The 23,232-nt window shown below is 35.4% G+C and overlaps 1 protein-coding gene and 1 pseudogene across 1 annotated transcript; one reads left to right on the plus strand and one right to left on the minus strand.

The window, feature by feature from the left end:
- Positions 1-488: 488 nt before the first annotated feature.
- LOC131616103 (uncharacterized) lies at positions 489-4,147 on the minus strand. The gene is made up of 5 exons (XM_058887346.1): positions 3,724-4,147; positions 1,823-2,227; positions 1,614-1,706; positions 1,239-1,378; positions 489-1,124 (listed from the first exon to the last, which is right to left on the minus strand). The coding sequence occupies exons 1-5, from the start codon at positions 4,042-4,044 to the stop codon at positions 677-679; spliced, it is 1,407 nt and encodes a 468-aa protein (XP_058743329.1). The 5' UTR covers positions 4,045-4,147; the 3' UTR covers positions 489-676.
- Positions 4,148-19,594: 15,447 nt separating this feature from the next.
- Positions 19,595-22,228, plus strand: LOC131619811 (uncharacterized; annotated as a pseudogene).
- Positions 22,229-23,232: the final 1,004 nt, after the last annotated feature.

A 23,232-nucleotide genomic window follows, 5' to 3' on the forward strand; every position in this document is an offset into this window, starting at 1 on the left:
AATCCAACCAACATCCAAACACATTGACTAAGAGCATATGGTGCTATTCAATACTCTTCAACATTCATTTTCTTATTGGTTGAAACATGTGTGGGTCCCTCATTTTGAAAATGGATCCCACATAAAGTGGTAGGACTCACACATGTTTCAACCAATAAAAAAGTGACTGTTAAAGAGAGTGTTGATAGTTTTTCTCTTTAACGAAGAGCGCTAGCAACACTCTCCAATGAGACATCTCTTAGAAAAGTTCCCCTAAAGCTCCAAAACAAGCTAAAACAATAGTTTTAATAGTTCAAAGATTATCAATTGTTGCGTCCCTCAAAATCAAAATGTCATCTGCATGCATACTGTAGATGAGAAATCAATAAATCTGATGTTCTCTCAAAACCAAAAAAAAAAAAAAAAAAATCAGAATGGACTCTTTTAGCATGTGTTTATTTTAACTTTCAATGTGTATTACTAAAAAAAAAAAGACAAAATTCAAGGAGTAACATATGGATTCAGATCCTCTCTATTGGCTGAATAATTCTGCTTAATCTCAGCCACTCAGTTTAATCTAATGCATGCAGGATGCAGTTAACAACATTAATTAATGAACATCATGTGCTTATGCATGACATGTAATATAAAATTGATCATACAAAACCATTTACAATCTGTTAATCCTCATAACAATTTATACATTAGGTGGATTAGACCACCTTCTCTTCACCTCTGATTTCCATCTAACATCTTTAAGTTTTCCATCCAAACCATAATCTCTTTCCATCACAAGATTGATTCCTTCATCAGAGTACCATCCAACTCCAATACAAAGAATACCATCCTTATTGATATCAACATAGCATGTCACTCCTCCAGGAAGCCATAGCACTGTCATATCTTGCATGTCAAGTCTCTCCTCCTCGCCGAAGTAATTCGTACTATCACGCGAGCTTCTTTTCTTCAGAGTTTCTGTACAAAGGTAGACATATGGAGCAGCGTTGTCGCCTTCTTCTATCTTTGTCTCCTCGGCATACACCGGAGTCGCGCTGATTTCAAAGACTTTCCATGACCCTGTCAACTCTGATGGCTTGGTTCTTTTTCTTTGTGAAAATGGCTTTAGATCAAAGTCCATATCGTCGCTTTCAATGAAAAATCAATAGAAGAACAACATAAGTCTCGTGTCCTAAACTAATTCATCGGCATAAGTCTCGTAATTGTAGATTTAATGCGAAATATAAATCAAACACGTATACCTCAGGTCATCAACACAGATAGGACTAACCCATTCTTCTTCATACACAGCAACTCTCATTATTTGTATTTCTGAACCACCATTTACGAATTCTATAGTATGGACAATGCGGATCCTTCTGTGGCAGCCTTTAACTAAGCACTGGAAAAAGATAATCCGTCACCAAAAAAAGATCACAATTCTCATCGGTGAAACATTAATCTAATAGCACCAACACTTTAGATTGAGTGTGTGTCTTGTGTATAACACCGACACATGTGGTTATATTTATTACTAGTGTCAATGTTTCAATATCGTGTTCGTGCATGTGTTAGCTTTTATAGGAAATGATTGATAGATCTGATATTTTATAAGTTGCATGTCATGCCCAACTTACTTGTTCAAACTTGAAAGTTGGTGAGACATAGTATTTTGAATCATCGTCTTTACCCGCTGAAATATCCACAGGACCCCTAGAATAAGAACCATCCTGCAATTTATCGAATATCCGCAGAAAATTATTCTTTCTTTTCAATTCAATTCATTGGTTCCTAACAGAAAGCTACAAGATAAATACGTTAGGAAAGACTTGTAACATATCCTTACTTCAAAGTAAACGAGCCCTGGTTCGCAACCCATGACGTCTTCTTCCATCACATCACTTCTTTTAAAGTCAAAGGATTCAAATGTAGGCAAAACACGATTGGTTATTTTTTCACCAGAACCATTCTTAGCTACGTTGCTGCCTTCAACATGTTGTGGCATTTCACCATAAGGATTCAAAGTCACCCAATTAACCTTTCTTTTGATTTGAGATGTACGTTCATCCGAGAGCGATGGCACTTCCTCTATACGGGAAAGAATATAACAGTCGTAGAGGTTTTCATTCTTGACACTTATGTCCATTGGCTCCATTTCAGCTGTGATGGGGGAAAATACAGCACCTACACCTTTCCAAATTCCATTGAGACTGCTAGCAAACGTGTTCCACGCTGGTTTTATTACTGGTTCCTGAAAGAGTGTTCATTCTATCGGTATAATATTCATCACGATTTCAACTAACCATTTCTACAGTTTACGCAGATATCAGTAACACATTCATACAAAACAAGTAGAAAATAACAGTTTGTTTAAATTTCGTTTTGCAATAGTGCTAACCATAAAAGCCGCAACTTGACAACATTTTGCACAAAATTGGTGCTATTTGTAACAAACTTTGTATAAATCCAAACACACTATAGTACATTTATTTCAAACCAACTTCATCAATTTCGATGTCTTAAACTAACTATTCAATACAAGGTTGACGTCTTCGGAGAAAGAAAAGAAAAAACATGAATACAAAGAGAGTAGAGAATGTAATCCCGGTAGATTAGACACATTAACTGCATCATGCAGTACGTCTTGGCCATCTGATCAGAGATGACAGCCGGTTCAACTAATGGTGTGAAACTGACTACGTAATTTGAATTGCATGTGGTAGCACTAACAGACCCCGGTCCGTAATCCCTACCAGCAAGGTAGCTAAAATCGAGAAGCGAAAGTAAAATTGTAAATCGTGGAAATGTAACACTAATTGTAAGATTATATAAAATTGAAAATTCTAAAACTCATATATATGCATATAGAATAGCATTAATAAGACAAAGAAAACCTTAAATAAATCACTTAAAATACTTGTGTAAATTTAAATTCACAGGCATAGGTCACAAGATAACTAAAACCTTAGATGACACTTCAAATACTTATATAAATTCAAATTCATTCATAGGCATAATTGTATAATCGTTTCGAAGATAGTAAGGCTATGATTCAACGATTAAAAGGGGGAATCCTATCTGAATCAATTCCACTAAAATAGGATTAAGTGTATACTCTCAATCACCGAGAGCAAGCATAATTGCGAAATCGTGGGATTTTACTATTTAAATCGGGATTTTAACTACCATGCCTACCGGACCTATCCTACCCTGCGAAAACATATGACCAATCGGGATTTCATATTTCTTTTACCAATCATCAAATTTTGCAAATTCAGTTGGTTATTGTTGGACAATGATTTAACTAGTGTATATGTAATTACCTAAAAACGTATCCTATCCGAAAATTTCCAATTACTGACGTATCACCGTTTCGGATACGTATTGTATCCAATGCCCGTATGGCGTCCGTGCTTCATTGAAGCAATGAATACCCACCACTCTAAACTAGTAGGCTCGCTCGGAAGACATATGAATATGATTCCAAGCATTTACGATTTCATTGTTCCCAATTATATACTACCTACTAAATCCTTTGATTCTTTCATTGTTATTGAAATCTAAGTATTCATATACATTCCCAGTCAACTCACAAATTTACATACAATTTCAGAACAAAAAAAACAAAGGGTTCAATTTTCAATTTCATCCACAAAAAACCACTCAACCAACCCCAACAAAGCAAAAGACAAAAACTTTACACAAACTACATCAATTCAAAACATACCCAAATGAGAAAAACAGTACCTGAGTCTGAAGAACAGTTTCAACCTCCATCAACATAGCCTCCGTAACAACAACACTCCCACCCTTATTCTTCTTAACCATCTTCTTCTTCCCTTTCCCCTTCTTCTCTTTCTGAGAAGAACCCACCTTAGCAAGGTCATTATCAATACTCCACACATTCTTCTTGTTGTTTCCCTTCAACCTCAAACTTCCATTGTTGTTGGGATTGGGTTTGGGTTTCTGGGCATGGACTATGACCCTTTTGGAAGAGAGAGAAAGAAAGGAAAAGGAATTGGGATGTGTGATGAAGGTTTTGGTGAGAGAAAAAGATGGGGTTAGCATGTTTGGGAACTTGGATTGAAATTTCAACGGAAAACACAAAAACCTTTGCAGAGAAAATGGAGAAACAAAATTGTTTTTGTTTTTGTTTCTGTGATTTAAGTTTATTATTATGATATTATGATATTACTATAATTTTTGTATATCAATCTTCTTTCTTTAATATAATCCTTTATCCAAAAAAAATAATACTTAGATGACTTATGATAAGCTGACATGTTTATAAGAAAAAACCTAGACTTATATTTTTGTAGAAACATATTTAATTAAATATTTCATTTTATTTTTTTATTATCAAGTAATTTAGTTGTTAGAATTCAAGAGAAATAGAATGTCGCGAGTAGGGCTGAAAATGAGTCGAGTCGAGTCGAACTCGCCTCAGCTCAGTTCGACTCGTTAAGAATTGACCGAGTTCGAGTTCGAGTTCATGACGAATTTTTTTCCAGCTCAAACTCGGCTCGTTAAGAATTGGCCGAGTTTGAGTTCGAGTTCGAGTTTATCACGAACTTTTTTTCAACTCAAACTCGACTTGTTAGAAGTTCACTAACATCTCGATTCAACTCGTTAGGTTTATTTTGTTAGGTTCAACTCGCTTATTTCACGGGCTTAAAAGTAATTTTTTTAAGTCTAATCTTTTATACGATGTTAATTTTATTTGTATAATTATTTGTAGAAATATTTTGCTCACTTGAGAATATAAATTATCAAAACCGTTAGATTAAAATATGATACTAAGATTTAGAGCAAATCTTTAAACCTACTCTTAAAGACAATATAATATATCTCATATATAAGTGAATTGACTCATGAATTTAACGAGTCGAACTATGTATAATTCAAGTTCAGCTCATTTAGTTAACGAACTTAGTTTTTAACTCATACTCAGCTCATTTGGTTCATGAACCTAGCTCAACGATTTAATTTTTGAATTGAATTTCGAACTATTTTCGAGTTAGTTTGGTTCATTGTCAGCCCTAGTCGCGAGTTCAAATATGTGTTCAACAAGTTGGTTTGCCACTAGGTCAATTAGCCGTTGATGATTTAAATTACAAATTTGATATATATTTATATATTTTTTTAAATAGTTGTCTTATTAAGGTATATTTGGATTGATAGAATGTGATACAATGGAGCGAATGAAATGAAATAAAGTTATGTTTCATCGTTTGGATTGGTAACGAGACGATGAAATGGAGCAGAACATATTCTATTACTTACCCTCATTTTTGTTTCATCCAATTTGGACGGAATAATATTTTTGTTACATTCCATTCTAAAATATCCAAACAATAGAATGAGATATTCATTCCGCTCTGCTCCGTTCCACTTCATCCCGCTCTTTTCGTTTTAAAATATCCAAACATTCCCTTTGTTGTGAAAAACGATACCAATAACAAAGTATAATAGGGAATTATAGGGGAGAATAAGAACACAAGAATTGGTTATAACTGCTATTCTTTCACTTTCTCTTAAAACAAGATTACAAGTTTACAAGAATAACAAATAACCTCTCTCACCCTAAATTAGGATTTGCAGCTTAGCAATGATGAGAGACTAGTATGCTATTTATAATAAAACCTAACATACTAACTAATGGGCTTTTTCAGCAAGGCCCATTACACAAGCCAACTTAATAAACAAGCTAACTTAACAAATTAGGGTTTAAACACTAAAACCTAATTTAACATGCTAACAACCCTAGCATCTTCAACATCTGCATGCTAGACCCATCTTCGACTACAGCATGCACACTTCGACACCAGCATGTGAACAATCCTTCGACTTCATGCTTAACTCTGTCGAACTGTCGAACCAAGAAGCTACCCTTCGACAATACTAGAGTTCGATCCAATATCTCACAAATCTCCACCTTGGACCTAACTCTACAATGTCAAGGAACAGACTAGCTTTCTTCACGCAGCTTTATCAACTGCATACAGTGGAAAAACTTGCAACTCGGCAATGTCTTGGTGATCATATCAGCAGCATTGTCTTCAGTCGAAACCTTCAGCACTTGGACTTCTCCACGCTCGATTACTCCTCTGACGAAATGCAGCCTCACATCAATGTGCTTAGTTCGCTCATGATAGGCTGAATTCTTTGACAGGTGTATTGCACTTTGACTATCACATTTAACAATGATACCTCGACCTTGAAGTTTCAGCTCCTTCGCAAAACCTTCAAGCCACAATGCTTCTTTCACAGCTTCAGTGAGAGCAATATATTCCGCTTCAGTGGTTGATAGAACAACAACCTTCTGAAGAGTTGCTTTCCAACTAATTGCTGTGCCAAACATAGTGAAAACATATCCAGAAATAGACTTTCTAGAATCCATACAACCTGCATAATCAGAGTCGACATATCCTTCTATTGCTGCTTTACTATTTTCACCCAAGGCTCCACCATAAATTAAGACTCTGTTTAGAGATCCATTTATGTACCTTAGAATCCACTTCAATGCTTGCCAGTGAGCCTTTCCAGGATTCGCCATGTACCTGCTTACAAGACTTACTGCGTATGCTATGTCGGGTCTAGTACAGACCATAGCATACATCAAAGAACCAACTATATTAGCATATGGGATGCTATTCATATAGGCTCTTTCGACATCAGTACTGGGACACTGATCAATACTCAGCTTGAATTGAGGGTTTGTTGGAGTCACAACTGGCTTCGAATTCGACATACCAAACTTTTCAAGAATCTTCCGTAGATATGCCTCTTGAGATAGACATAACTTCGACTTCTTTCTATCTCTTCGAATGTCAATTCCAAGAATCCTGGAAGCAGCTCCCAGATCCTTCATATCAAACTCCTTATTGAGTTCAGCCTTCACCCTCATCACATCTTCAACATTGTTGCTTGCTATGAGAATATCATCCACATAAAGCAACAAAATAACAAATGAATTACCAGGTCGAAACCTGAAGTAAACGCAGTGGTCGAACTGACTTCTAATGAAACTTATGCGTGCCATGAACTTGTCGAATCTCCTATTCCACTGTCGAGGAGATTGTTTCAGCCCATACAAAGATCTCTTTAACTTGCACACATAATCTTCCTTCCCCTTTTCGACATACCCTTCAGGTTGCCTCATCAGGATCGTTTCATCTAGATCACCATACAAGAACGCAGTCTTCACATCCATCTGTTCCAGTTCAAGATCGAACTGTGCCACCATGGCAAGCAACATTCGAATGGACCTATGCTTCACAACAGGAGAAAACACATCATTGAAGTCGACACCTTCTTTCTGAGTGAAACCCCTTGCAACTAACCTTGCCTTGTATTTTTTCGACGTCACTCCTTCAATTCCTTCCTTAACTTTGAAAATCCATTTACAGCTGACTAACCTTGCCCCAACAGGTTTCTTGATCAGTTTCCAAGTATGATTATCATGAAGAGATTTCATCTCATCATCCATGGCCTTCAGCCATTCAGTCTTATTTCGACTCCTCATAACTTCCTTATAGTCTCTAGGTTCTTCGTCTAGAACCTCACTTGCAGAGATTAAGGCATAAGCTATAAGATCTGCATATCCAAGTCTCTGAGGTGGCTTGATGACTCTTCTCGACCTATCTCTCGACAATAGGTAGTCATCGTCAGTTTCCTCAACTTCAGCATTTTCTGCTTCTTCTTCGACTTCATCTGGGATATGCAATTCAGCATCAACATGCTCCACCTCAACAGGAATCTCTACCTGTTCCAGCTCTTCGTCAGATGTTTCTGTACTTCGACCAACATCATTAGTTTTCTTAAAAGCCATTACAGCTTCATTGAAAACTACATCTCGACTGGTGATACACCTCCTGTGACCTGGCTCTAGGCACCATAGCCTATAAGCTTTGACTCCTTCAGGGTATCCCATGAACATGCATTTCAGAGCTCTAGGTTCGACCTTGTCTTGCCTAATGTGAGCATAGGCTACGCAGCCAAATACTCTCAGTTTGTCGAGATCTGGTGGATGTCCCGACCAAACTTCTTCAGGTGTCTTCATATCTAACGCTGTCGAAGGACATCTGTTTATCAGATATGTTGCTGTCGAAACAGCCTCAGCCCAGAACACCTTTGTTAACCCCGCACTAGTCAACATGCATCTGACTCTCTCCAAAATAGTTCGATTAAACCTTTCAGCCAAACCATTTTGCTGTGGAGTACCTGCAGTAGTTCTATGCCTTGCAATACCAGAGGCAGCACAAAAACTGTCGAATGCCTCATTGCAAAATTCAAGGCCATTGTCGGTTCTCAACCTCTTGACCTTTCTGCCAGTCTGATTTTCAACCAGAGTCTTCCAACTTTTGAAATTCTCAAAAGTTTCATCCTTAGTCTTCTGGATGAATACCCATAATTTTCTGGAATAATCATCTACTATGGATAGAAAATACCTTGCTCCTGAATGTGACGGACACCTTGCAGGCCCCCAAAGATCAGCATGGATGTAATCAAGGGATCCATGTGTTCTTTGTTTGCCTTTGTTGAACTTCACTCTGCAAGATTTTCCAAGTACACAGGGTTCACAAAACTTCAGCTTTTCGACTTTGTCTCCACCAAGCAGATTTTGTTTCCCTAATTCGACCAGACCCCTTTCACTGACATGGCCCAATCTCATGTGCCAGATTTCTGTTTTCGACAAAGGTTTCGTGGATGCAACATTTGTCGAACCACTTACAACTTCTGCCTCAAGGGTATACAAGCCTTGTTTCTTCACGCCTCTCAAGACTTCCTTCGAACCCTTCATGACTCTTAGGATACTTTTCTCTCCTTGGAAAACATATCCTTTCTTGTCGAATTCACCAAGAGAAAGCAGATTTCTCTTCAAATCAGGAACATACCTGACTTCAGTCAACAACCTTATTGACTCATCATGGAGCTTGAATCTCACAGATCCAACACCTGCAATCTTGCAAGCCTTGTTGTTTCCCAGCAATACTGATCCACCATCTTGATCACATAATTCCTCGAACAAGTCTTTGTTTGGAGTCATGTGCCAAGTGCAACCTGAATCCATAATCCACTCCTTCTTAGAGTCACTGCTTGAAACCACAAGAACATCAGATGATTCGAAATCATCTTGAACAATGGCAGCGTTGCCATTATCCTTACCTCCATGATATTTCAAGCGTTCAGGGCACACCTTTCTTGTGTGACCCTCCTTCTTACAATGGTAGCATCGAATGCCAGATGCTTCGCCACTGTAAGTCTTCGACTGGCTTTTGCCTTTCTTCTTGTCGAACTTACCATCCTTTCGTAAGAGTTTTCCTTTAACGGCGAAACCTTCGCCAACAGTCGAAGGTTTATGCTCCTTTCGTTCATTCAAGTCCTTAGAGTACAAGGCTGATTGAACTTCTTCAAACGTCAGGGACTCCCTTCCATACAAGAGAGTTTCTTTGAAGTGAGCATGTGATCGAGGCAAAGAACACAATAGTAACAGCGCTTGATCTTCATCATCGATCTTCACATCAATATTTTCAAGATCAAGAATCAGCTTGTTGAACATATCCAACTGCTCAGCCAATACTTTGTCTTCAATCATCTTGAATGAATACAAAGCTTGCTTCAGGTAGAGTCGATTTACCAGCGATTTGGTCATATACAAACTTTCAAGTTTCACCCATAACCCTGATGCCGTCGTCTCCTTTGATACCTGCCGGAGAACCTTATCACCAAGGCTCAACAAAATTGCGCTGTGTGCTTTCTCGATCATATTCGTCTTCTCCGCTGCCGTCAATTCTGCATTCATGGCTGCCTCTCCCTTCAACGCTTCCAAACAACCCTGCTGAACCAGTAGGGCTTTCATCTTCAAGCGCCACAGACCGAAATCATTCACTCCGGTGAACTTTTCAATCTCATACTTTGTTGAAGGCATCTTCTCCACGCTCACCGCACCAATTTGTTGTGAAAAACGATACCAATAACAAAGTATAATAGGGAATTATAGGGGAGAATAAGAACACAAGAATTGGTTATAACTGCTATTCTTTCACTTTCTCTTAAAACAAGATTACAAGTTTACAAGAATAACAAATAACCTCTCTCACCCTAAATTAGGATTTGCAGCTTAGCAATGATGAGAGACTAGTATGCTATTTATAATAAAACCTAACATACTAACTAATGGGCTTTTTCAGCAAGGCCCATTACACAAGCCAACTTAATAAACAAGCTAACTTAACAAATTAGGGTTTAAACACTAAAACCTAATTTAACATGCTAACAACCCTAGCATCTTCAACATCTGCATGCTAGACCCATCTTCGACTACAGCATGCACACTTCGACACCAGCATGTGAACAATCCTTCGACTTCATGCTTAACTCTGTCGAACTGTCGAACCAAGAAGCTACCCTTCGACAATACTAGAGTTCGATCCAATATCTCACACCCTTAAAATTATCCTCGGAATAACAATATGCTAATATGCCTCGCTTAGTGATGAACACTTCAATATTTAACTACTTTTAGGTGGAGTTTGATTTGAGCTAGCTTAACACACAAAACCATGTTAGACATTTCTACAACTTATAATACTATCTCACTGTCTGGAATTAGATCTAGTCAGGATTAAGCTAAAAGTTGAAGCTCAAGAGACATTTTAGCATATAACTTAGTGACCATGCATATCAATTAACTCATCTTTCTAATTTAGTGAGGACATGTTTTGAATCTGATGCGAGAAGAACTAATTATCATCCAAGGATAACTTTAATATCCAATCATGCCTAACATATTCAAACTCTTTTAAGTAGTGATTCTTCTCAGTTTTCCATTATAATCTCTATCAATCCTTCTTTGTTTTCATGTTAACCATGTCTGTTGCAAGCTTTACAAGCATCATCTATCGATCCTTTAAAAAGTTGTAATAGTATAATGTTTGATTCAACAAAAGATGCTTGCTAAATAAAAAAATTATAATTTTTAAAAGTTGTAATTAATTGACAGTGTAAAATTTGTACATCAATTAAATTCATAAATACATTATCTCTATATAAATAAAAAACAATTATTATTAAAAACTAGTCGACATTCAAACCTACATTACTTTATTTAAGATATTATTTTTTTAATTAAACTTTAATACACATAATACTATATCTATGGATATAAATACATTGATTCTAGATAGCATTAAAAAAGGATAAATAATAATAATTATTATAAAATATTATAGTAACAAATTAGAGCATAATAAAATATTAAAAAAAATTAAAAGTCAGTTAACATTCAAACATAAATTACCTATTTAATAAATAATTATAGTTTTAAATTTTAATTCCATTAACATTTTAATATTTTAAACTAAGATATTTTTATGGTTTCTCTCTTTGTGTATAAATATGTACACATTATACAACATATCACTCACATTTAGATATTTGATTTAATCTTTTTATGTAAATTATTTTTGGTTATAATGGAAACTATGATGAAGATGTTGATGAAATTTGTGGTGCTTCTTGTTTTCATTGTAGGTGGAACTATGGCTAGTTCTTTTTGTTGTGAAAGAAGAGAGTTCTGCATTCCACCTCCCTGTTTTAGGCGTCCATGTTGCGATCCTCCATTGAAGTATAAGAAGCATTAAAATTGTGTTTTTTCTTTGTTAATTTTACACCAATCATCATCTATTTAAGAAATGTTCGATGTGATAACTAATAATCACATTAATAAGATTGGTGAATAAATTGTATGCAACAATTGATCATTATTATGTTTATTTTTGAATTTTCTTAATTATAAAGTATTTGTTATAGTACTTCTTTCTAGTGCTAATCCAACTAGGAGTTAGAAAGTGAAACATCATTCCTAGATGTATCGACAAAAAATGATTGAATTCTTTACAAAAATTTTGCACACATCTAATGATCATAGAAGGTAACAATTAAAATTTTTAATTTTCTAAAACCAAGTAGGCATGAGAAGAAATCGAGGAGGGGAAGAAATCTAATAGTTAAATAATTTAGAAAACAATGAAAAATGTAATTTTTTTATAAATAAAATCAATTCAACAAAATTAAATTATATTACTCATGAAACACTAGGAATGATAATTTGATCCATATCTTATAGGTATTTGAGAAAAATAATTAAATATCTCACTCTATATTCATTCACTTCTCACTCTATATTTGTCTTAAATTGGTTTCATTAGGTTTAAAGAGGTTAAATAATGTATTTTCACTAACAAATAACACTAATATATCTATTTAAAATATAATGCTAATTAATTTTTTTCATAATAACTGATTTAATTATACCTTTTTGTCTTAAATTCATGGATTTTTTTATTTTTAAATATAAATTAAATGTTTCTTCAATTATATCATTTAATTATTATTACAAACATCTAGGAATGACAATTGGACTCATCCTTAATAGTTACCCGCAATTTTTTTTTTTATAATAGATAGGATAAAAATCTGTAAAATTGGTACGACACGAGTATGTGCAATTATCCACTAAAATAAGAGGGTATGAGAGTTTTTGTCTCATACCTGCATAATATATATTTTTATAATTTTATTTATTATTAAAGACACGCTCCTGAATTTTATTAAACACATCACTATTAAACTTATATTCACATTTTAATATAAGTGTTTGTTTATTTCTTAACTCAACAATCACATCTTTATTTTTTAAATATTTTTAAAATTTTAAAATAACATGATAACTTTTTTGTATGGCAAAACTTGGGAAAATATATTTGAAAAAGGATATTACAGGCTAAAACCACAAAGAATAACAAATAAAAAAAAAAACCAAGATCAGAAACTAAAAAAACAAAAACATAAGAACATCTCCAAAGAAAGAATTAATTTTGAATTTTTCTTTACCCACCTCCCTATGGGGGAAACCCCCAGCGAAATCCCAAAACTGCCCCTGCTTCGGAGATGCATCTCCGAAGTTATTTTTTTTTTTGTTTTTTTTTTTAGTTCGGAAATGAATCTCCGAAAACATCAAAAATTTGATGTTTTCGGAGATTCATTTCCGAACTAAAAAAAATTCAAAATCCGTGCATATTTTCGGAAGTTCATTTCCGAAACTGTTGCTGCATATACAAATTTCCCTCCTTCACTTTTTCATCATTTTTCTCCAAAAACTTATCAAAACCCTCTCTAAACCCTATCAATCTCCATCAATTTTTCGCCCTAAAAGCAAGTTTCAAACCGTTGATCACGTTAAAGGGGGCATAGAAAGCTACAATTTCAGGTAAACATCTCTCATTTCATCCCCTATTTCACTACATTGATTCAACAAATTTATGCTGAAAACTGATATGGTTCGGAAGTTCATTTCCGAAATATATTACCTAACAAATTTCGGAAATGAACTTCCGAAACATGCCCTGGCAGTTTAAAAAAAAAACAGTTTTGGCCAATTTTGCTAATTTTTGCATTTGCTAGGTATGGTGCATCCGGACAACATTGTGCAAGACGATGGAGTATTAAATCCGGAAATTGTCAACGTTAATAACGATCCGGTTATTGATGCTACTCCTATGATCAATGCGGTCGATGTTAGGCAACATTTTACAAATGATCGGAGCTTCGTTAGTCGAGAACAATTGATTGATTGGGTTCGAAACGAAGCTAGTAAACTTGGATTTGGAATTGTCATTTTAAGGTCGGACAACGGAAATAGTAGGCGGAAAGCTTTCGTTGTTTTGAATTGCGAACGTGGTGGTAGTTATGTGCAATCAAACCGTGTGCTAAAACACGAGGACACGGGATCGAGAAAGTGCGGGTGTCCGTTTAAGTTGCGTGCCACTCGGAGGGTTGATGATTTGTGGCGGTTAACCGTAATTTGTGGAATGCATAATCATGCCTTGGATTTCAAGTTACACGGGCATCCAATGGCGTGTCGTTTGTCCCGCGAAGAGAGGAATGTGATATCGGACCTAACGATAGTCAAAGTGGCGCCTCGCAACATACTTGCCGATTTGAAGCGTAAGAAACCGGATAGCGTTTCAAATATCAAGCAAGTTTACAATGAACGGCACAATCTCAAGGTTTTGAATATGGGCCCTCGGTCAGAAATGAAACAACTTTTGAAACTTCTAGGCGATAACAATTACGTTTCAAGCTTCCGAACCTCCGAGGACAAAGTTACCGTGCGTGATATTTTTTGGACTCATCCCGAAAGTATCAAATTGTTCAACATATTTCCAACCGTTCTAGTCATGGATTCGACGTACAAGACAAACAAGTATAGGCTTCCTCTTCTAGAGATCGTCGGTGTGACCTCGACGGACAAGACTTATTCGGTGGGGTTTGCTTTTTTGGAGTGTGAAAAAGAAGAAAACTTTACGTGGGCCTTGGGAATTTGCAAGTCTTTGTTAGTTGATCAAGAGGTTATGCCAAACGTCGTTGTCACCGATCGGGACAATGCTTTGATGAATGCGGTCGATATCGTCTTCCCGACATCTACCGCTTTACTTTGCCGGTATCACATAACTTGCAACGTGAGAAGCAAGTTGAAACCCGCGGTTGTGACAAAAGATAGGTTGGATGAAAATGGTAAATTTGTCAAAGCCGGTGTTGTGGTTGATAGGATAATGGCGGCATGGAGGGGAATTTTGGATGCATACTCCGAAGAGGATTATACCGAGAAATTGGTACACTTTAGGTCTTTGTGTGGTTCCATTAGGACATTTTGTCATTACGTCGAATCCATCATTCTTGACAAAGTTAGAGAAAAAGTCGTGTGCGCTTGGACAAATCGGGTTAGACATCTTGGTTGCACCACGACTAACCGAGTTGAATCCGCACATGCGGTCTTCAAGAGGTGGTTGGGTGATAGTAAGGGAGATTTGTGTCGCGGGTGGGACACCGTGAATCAAATGCTTGAAAATCAACACAATGAAATTCAAACATCGTTCGGTCGGAGCAAGACGGTCATGGAACACCGGTATAAGGGCCAAATTCTATTCTCCCAATTGATTTACAACATATCTCGAACGGGTTTGAATTTTTTGTTTCATGAAGCTAAGCGGTCGGAGACCACGGGGGCGGATAGTTCTTTATGTGGGTGTACCATTAGAACTACATACGGCCTTCCGTGTGCTTGTATAATTTCAAAAAAGAAGGAGTTGAATTCACCAATACGCATGGATGAGGTAGCCGACCATTGGAAGAAACTTCGTTTTGATGATTTTGACCCGCCGAAGGAAAATGACTCCAAAATCACCATCTCCGACGAGTTGGAAGTGATAATGGAGAAGTTTGCTAAGGCGGACGACACAACAAAATTGCACATAAAAGAACAATTGCGAAAGATCGCGTTTCCGGAGACCACCGATTTGAAACCGCCATCTCAACCGGTTAAGACGAAAGGTGCACCGAAAAAGTCAAAAATTACACAAGATGACAATTCAACAAAACGATCTCCTTCCTACTTTGAACATGTTGATTCATCGTTGCCGGAAATTCAAGAGACACCGAAGTCCACGTGTAGTGGTAACAAAGGAGCCCGTATTTCGAAGCCACCTCGCACACCGCCATCAAAAAATCACCGATTGTCTACATTGATGAGATGCCACTTTTCATGCACAAATATATCGATAACATCGTTGATGTTGGAGGCGACGGTAATTGTGGATATCGGGCCGTTGCGGGTTTGCTCGGTAAAGGGGAAAATAATCACACTTTAGTCCGACGGGAGCTCATTGCGGAGTTGACTTCGTATCGGGATATCTACGGCCGACTATATGAAAATCAAGAAAAGTTTGCAAAAATTCATGATGCACTTGTTCCATCACTTACCGGTATCGCTCCGGTTTCGAAGTGGATGTCATTCCCCGAGATGGGTCATCTAATAGCAAGTGCATATGATATGGTGTGCGTCGATTTGACGAGGTTCGGATTATGTGAGACTTTCTTTCCACTTCATAGTCGACCGCCGTTGGACGCGTCGGGCCGCGTCATATGCATCGGGTATCTACGATCGCGGCACTTCGTTCAAGTGTTTTTGAAACCGGGTTGTCCTATACCGGCTACTTCTTGTCAATGGACGGCACATCGTTCAAATGAGGCGGAGACTTGGCCGGATCCGTTCGTTGCGAGGATGGCGGAGTTTGAAGAAATGATGAGCAAGGAGCGCGAGCAAAATAGAGAGCGTTCGAAGAACGTGCCTATTTTGGACTTAGGATCCACCGATTGGTTCGATGAATTTTAGTTCGTTCCGGATCGTTTTTTGTTTGTAACTATCATTTTTTGTATGTATTGTTGTTTATCATGTAAAATCGGACCGATTCAATACATATATAATATAAGTATGTTTTATGTCATCAATGTCTAATTTATGTCTATTTTGAATTCCTTTGGTATTGTTTACACAAAACACTAAGCAATCAACAAAATGCAAAATTTAAGTCTGTTTTCTGCATAATTCGGAAATGAACTTCCGAAATATACATGTCTGGAGCCTATTTTCGGAAGTTCATTTCCAAAATGTCCCCTGAGGCAGGATAAGGTTTGTTGGGCCATCAATGCTCCAATAAGTCTATAAATACCACACACTCTTCTTCATCCTCTTCACACCACAAAACACAAATGACACAAACCTACCCTCACCTAGCATTCGTCTACTTTGAAACCGGCTACCCGATGTCGTTCCAATTTCGCTTCTCGCGCGACACGCCGTTTGCGGAATTGATACCGTCGCTCAACACGCTTTTGCGCTATCCCGAGAATCGAAAGGTTGTCAAGCTCGAGTACCGCTCTCCATCGCTTAACGACGAGGGAGACATTAAGTTCACACCTTTTGAGATCAAGAACGACGAAGACTTAGCGGTTATGTGGACAACGTTCGACCGATTTTCTTCGAAAGGCCCGATCGAGTTGGACGCCAAACTTCAAAGATCGGCGGACGACGTTATCAAAATGTTGACTCATCCCCACCTACCCGTGTTCAACAATATGTAACTTTGATTTCAGTAATATTATCGTTGTAATCTTCACCCGATTAAATAAAGCGAATCGTTGTTATTTTTCATTTTGCTTCTGTCCAGACATAACTTCGGAAGTGCATTTCCGAATTCCATCATGGGGGGTGCGCTCGGAGATGAACTTCCGAAACACCACATTTTCTGAAAATTTAACTTTATTTCGGAGATGCATCTCCGAAATCAATTTTTTATATTAAAAAAAAACACTTTTTCGGAAGTTCATTTCCGAAAACACCTTTTTTGCAAAAAAAAGTACCGTTTCGGAAATGAACTTCCGAAACAAGGGGTAGTGTGGTAAATTCACTAGGGGTGGGCAAGAAGGTTAGGAGGTGGCTAAAGAAATTCTCTTAATTTTAATTGTTTGAGCTATTTTATGTGAGACTAAATTGTCACATGGTATTAAGTAACAACTAAACAATCGTTTCATATTTGGCCCCATCAATTATCAAAATTAATAATATTTATTTACAAGCAACACATTTTAAAGTTACTTCAGTAAGCAACTGACACACAAAAATTAAGTAATAGACCTCCACATAGATATGCTCCAATGGTAAAAAAAAAAAGAAATGAAGTTTCCAAACTTATATGTCAATGTAGATAATAAGCAACTCCCATTAAAGATGCTCTAAGATAATCCCCTTCTATTCGACCCAAAATCCTACCCAAAATACAAAGCATGCCACCTCTAGAAAGAACATACTGAAGAGAGGTAATTAAAACCATCTAAAAAACAAAGAGGGCAGCTAGCTATCCAACTCACTTTTAAAATTAAAATTGTACTCCTCAATTTTACAATGAGTGTCGTTTTAATAAATAAATTTAATTTTAAAATGAATGTCATTTTCATTTTTCAATGTAGTAGTAATTGTTATTTTTTCGATTATATCATTTAATTATGTCATCGTAAACTACGTTTAATATATTTATAAGGTTAATTTAGTAAAAGTGCAATGTGTTATAACAAAATGATTACATTTTCTAATCAGTGTACAAAAATTTTAAACGACACTCATTTTAAAATAGATGAAGTATTTATTAGAATATACATGTATTTGATCAATAGTTTTTTATTTGAATTACAGATAAACATGTATGAGTATGAGTAATTATATATTCATAAAATATAAATACATGTATGAGTATGAGTAATTATATATTCATAAAATATAAATACGAGTATAAATATTGGTGATCATGTAAGTATAAACTTGAATACAATTTTTTTTCAAATTTTCAAAATGAGAATGAATGTTGTAATACCCTATTCAAACTCTAATAATTGTCAAGTCAAATTGTATTTATGATACATGTCATACTATCAATATATGCTAATTATATTGCAATACAAATATTTTTCTCATTTTCGTTTATTTATTGAATTTTTTTCAATCTATGTGTATTTATCACCTAAATCAATTATTATTTTTAGATAGAATATTTACATTAATGATTTCAAAACAAAATAAAAATTCAGTTGTCTAGTGGGCACCTGATTCAGTGTTTTGCAACATTCCATGTGAATGACAATGTGGATATGTGGACCCGGCCCTGGGCCAGGGCAAGCAGGCCCACAGCCCAGGGCCTCCAAAAATCAAGGGCCTCAAAAAATTTTTTTTTTGGTAGTTGTATGAATCAGTCAAAGGGTGTAAATAACAATCAACAGACCCATTCAACTATAAGCCCAACAAAAATAATAGTAACCCATTAAAAATAATAGCAACTCAACAAAAAAATATAGATTTTCTTATTTGAGTTTTTATTCATCTGCAGCTTTTCACTTTCCATCGTATTCGTAGTCGTACCGTCCACTTCTCCACCTCTAGCTCTACCACCGGCCACCGCAGCGCTGCTTTATCGCCGTCACCCGCCACCACACTAAAACTAGCGAATATCCATCACAGCTCCACCGTGCCCGTCTCCAAGGTAACGTCGTCATCTATTGCTCTTTGCAATTTGCTTCAAAAAATTATTTACTGATAAGTGATAACTTTGCTTATTTTTTTCCTTCATTATGAAATTAAAAGTGTTGATTGTCTCTTTATGATTTTTGTTGCTTGAGGATATAAATTTTTATTGATAAGATTGAGATTTGAGAGGGAAGAAATAGGTTTTTTTATTTTTGAACGGTACTGTTATGTGTGTTTGTTTTGACTGTGAGAGAGAGTGAGAGAAAGTGAAGAAGAAGATGATTATTATTATTTATTAGATTTAGTCATTTTATTGTTTGAAAATAGATACACATCATACATATGGTTTAATGTTTCACTATAACATGGTGGTGTTGGTGTACTTTCTTTTTTATTGTTTGAGAATAGATACACATGATTGGTGTACTAATTTTATATTCCCACTCCCACAATGTTGGTATTTTTTATGGTTTATTTTTTGGAGGCCCTGGATCATACATATGGTTTAATAAATGAAGTTCATTGTTTTTATTTTAAACTTTTTAATATTGTTTTATAAAAAGAAAATTTTTAAATTAAACTCTTATTATGAAATTTTTGTATCTATTTGTAAGTTAAACACTTAAACATTTAAATGTTATTTTTTTTTAGTAAAGTAAAAAAGCTAACTTTTTTATTTATCTTTTCAATTTCAACGCTATGAAAAATACCGGCTCTACTTCAATGCTACGGGATTTATCGGTTCAACTTCAACATTGTGGAAATGATCAACTTCAATTTCAGGTTCTAGATTTGTTTTCATTATTCCTCTCTATGCCTCCTAAATTGCCTCCTAAAATTAGAAAGTTTGATTCTGGATGTGAGAAGCGTAAGAAAAAGAAAAGACTTGATGAGTTAACTCAATCTCAATCAGGAGCTCTTGATAAATTTATTATAAAAGAACCACAAATTTCTATTGAAAATCAAAATGTTGATGTTGGAATTATTGAAAATATGGAGGAAAATGGTGAAAATGTTGATGCTAATTTAGGTGCTGAAAATGTTGATGTTGAAAATGTTGATAGTGAAAATGTTGATGCTGAAAATGTTGATAATGCTAATAAAAATGGTGAGGATATAGATATATTTGATCCAATAATATGGGATTCTCTTGAGTCTAGAATGATTGATTTATTAGCGACAAAAGGTCCTAAAAGAGATTTGTCTATAGTGAAGGGTCCTAAAGATAGATCATCTAGACGTTTTACGAATAATTTGTATACTAGAGTTTTACCAAATGGAGAGAAATGCGATAGAGATTGGCTTGTTTATTCAAAAAAGCTTGATAGAGTTTTTTGCTTTTGTTGTAAAATTTTTAAAAGAGGGATTGGTAGAGGTCAATTAGCAAATGAGGGTTTTTCTACTTGGAAACATGTTGGTGAAAGACTTAAGGAGCATGAGATAGGCATGGAACATGTTCATAATATGGCTACTTGGTATGAGTTACGTAAAAGAATGCAAAATTTTCAAACTATTGATAAGACAACTCAGATGTTGATTGAGAAAGAAAAGGAACATTGGAAAAATGTTTTAAAAAGAATTATTTCAATAGTCAAATTTCTTGCTAAACATAATTTGGCCTTTCGTGGTTCTAATGAGAGATTGTACCAAAATAGCAATGGGAACTTTTTAGGCTTAATTGAAATGTTAGCTGAATTTGATCCAATTGTCCAAGAACATGTTAGACGTATTACAGATGATAATGTTCATGTTCATTTTCTTGGACATAAAATTCAAAATGAGTTAATACTTTTGCTTGCTTCTTCAATTAAAAATGAAATAATTAGAAAAGTTAAACAAGCGAAGTATTTCTCAGTGATACTTGATTGTACTCCTGATGTTAGTCACCAAGAGCAAATGTCTTTGATAATACGATATGTGGATGTTTCTTCAAATTTGGTTAGTGTTGAAGAATCTTTTTTAGGATTTTTAAATGTGAATGATACAAGTGGTCAAGGGCTTTTTGATGTTTTACAAGATGAATTGAAAAAGCTTGATCTTGACATATTAGATGTGCGGGGACAAGGTTATGATAATGGGTCAAATATGAAAGGAAAACATCAAGGTGTACAAAAGAAATTTTTAGACATAAACCCAAGAGCCTTTTATACTCCTTGTGCTTGTCATAGTCTAAATTTGACATTGTGTGATATGGCTAACTCTTGTGCTAAAGCTAGGAATTTTTTTGGAGTTGTTCAACGCATTTATACTATTTTTGCTAATTCTACTAAGAGATGGCAAATTTTGAAAGATAATGTAAAATGCTTGACTCCAAAATCATTGTCATCCACTCGTTGAGAGAGTCATGTTGATAGTGTCAAAGCTATTAAAACTCAAATGTCAGATTTTAGAGAAGCTTTACTTGAAGTGTCAGAAAAGGATCTTGATTCTAAAATAAGAAGTGAAGCTAAATCCTTAGCAACAAATGAGCTTGGTGATTTTGAGTTTTTAATGTCTATAATTATTTGGTTTGAAATATTATCTGCAATTAATGTGGTTAGCAAGCTCTTACAGTCAAGGGATATGGTTATTGATGTTGCTATGGAAAAAATAGCGGGGTTGCTTTCATTTTTTAAGGAATATAGAGAAACTGGATTTAAAAATGCCTTGAATTATGCTACAGAAATTGCTCTTGAATTGAATATTGATCCAGTATTTCCTCAAAGGCGTATAATTCGAAGAAAAAGACAATTTGATGAGAATTTAAATACCCCGCCAATTGAGCTATCTGAAGAGGAATCTTTTAGAGTTAATTATTTTCTTTATCTTGTTGATCAAGCTATTGTATCTCTTAATAAGAGATTTGAGCAATACCAACAATATGAAAGTGTTTTTGGTTTCTTATTTACTTCTCAAAATTTACAATCATTAGACAATGCAACTTTAGAGTCTTATTGTAGGCGTTTTGAAGAGGCATTGAAACATAATGAGCAATGTGATATTGATGGGAAAGAATTATGTGTGGAGTTAAGGTTACTAAGAGATATGTTGCCTGCAGGAAATATTGGACCTATTGATATATTAAGATTTTTGAAAGACATGGATTTTTTTCCTAATACACTCATTGCCTATAGAATTTTATTGACTATTCCTGTGACTGTTGCCTCAGCAGAAAGAAGTTTTTCAAAACTGAAGTTGTTGAAGTCTTATTTGCGGTCCACCATGTTACAAGAAAGGCTTAATGGGTTAGCATTGATAGCAATTGAGAATGATTTGTTGGAGAATATACAATATGAAGACTTGATTGAAGAATTTGCTTCAAAAAATGCTAGAAGGGAGACTTTTTTTAAGTAGTTAGAAGGTATTTTGATAATATTGATTAGAATATATTTTTTTATGTTAGTTACATGGATTAATGATTACTTTTGATGTTGTTGATGCTATTTATAATTTAAATAAATGATGTTATTTTTTTTATTTAGGGGCCTATTTTAATTATTTGCCCGGGGCCTCTAAAATGTCGGGACCGGCCCTGCCTATTCTCATTGTCGACCCTAATTTACAAAAACACATGCATATGCACCATCTCTTTGTGCTTTCAAACTTTCACTACCCATAATAATAAAATCATTTCAATGAACTGTAACAAAAGTTATCTCCCTTTATATAACTATAGTACTATCTTCAAAGCTTAATATAAGAATCAGTTATATTATTAAGACTACCACTTACATGAACTTAGGAAGGTGGAACTCACATGTGTGACCACAAAGAACATAAAGGGCTATCTTTCCAACATATTCCACTTGCAATAGAAGATAATAGACTCTTCTCTAAAAGCAAAATTGCAAAATTAATTCTTGAGCACCAAGTATACATCTAATCTAGGGTTAGAAAGTGAATGGGTAGGTACAAATATGAGTGATAAGTTTTAAACCGTCTATGAATAAAATGAAATGTTATATTTATAAAATAGATAAATTATATACTTAATATCTTAAGAATTTAGGTGGTGATATGAGGTGTCTCTCATCCTCTTATGATCTTGGAGTATTGAACACTCCTAAGTGCTCTCGACCGCATCATATAATTAAAATGTAGTTAAATGAAATTTTTTAAGAGTCCCATATCAGATAATATGTGGCCTGAACATGTATTTATAAGTGGGGCAATTCTCACCCTTCAAGCCGGTTTTGTAAGATTGAGTTAGGTCAAACCACATTTCTTAACATGGTATCAGAGTCTCGTTTAAGATTCGGTGGACCACCTTCTATGGTTTCCGCTATCGGGCCATCCACCATTTATTTCCACGCTCCAGTTGTCTAGTCCTGGACGTGAGGGGGTGTGTTAAGAGTCTC

The sequence above is a fragment of the Vicia villosa genome, linkage group LG7, assembly GCF_029867415.1.
Source record: "Vicia villosa cultivar HV-30 ecotype Madison, WI linkage group LG7, Vvil1.0, whole genome shotgun sequence".
Lineage (NCBI taxonomy): Eukaryota > Viridiplantae > Streptophyta > Magnoliopsida > Fabales > Fabaceae > Vicia > Vicia villosa.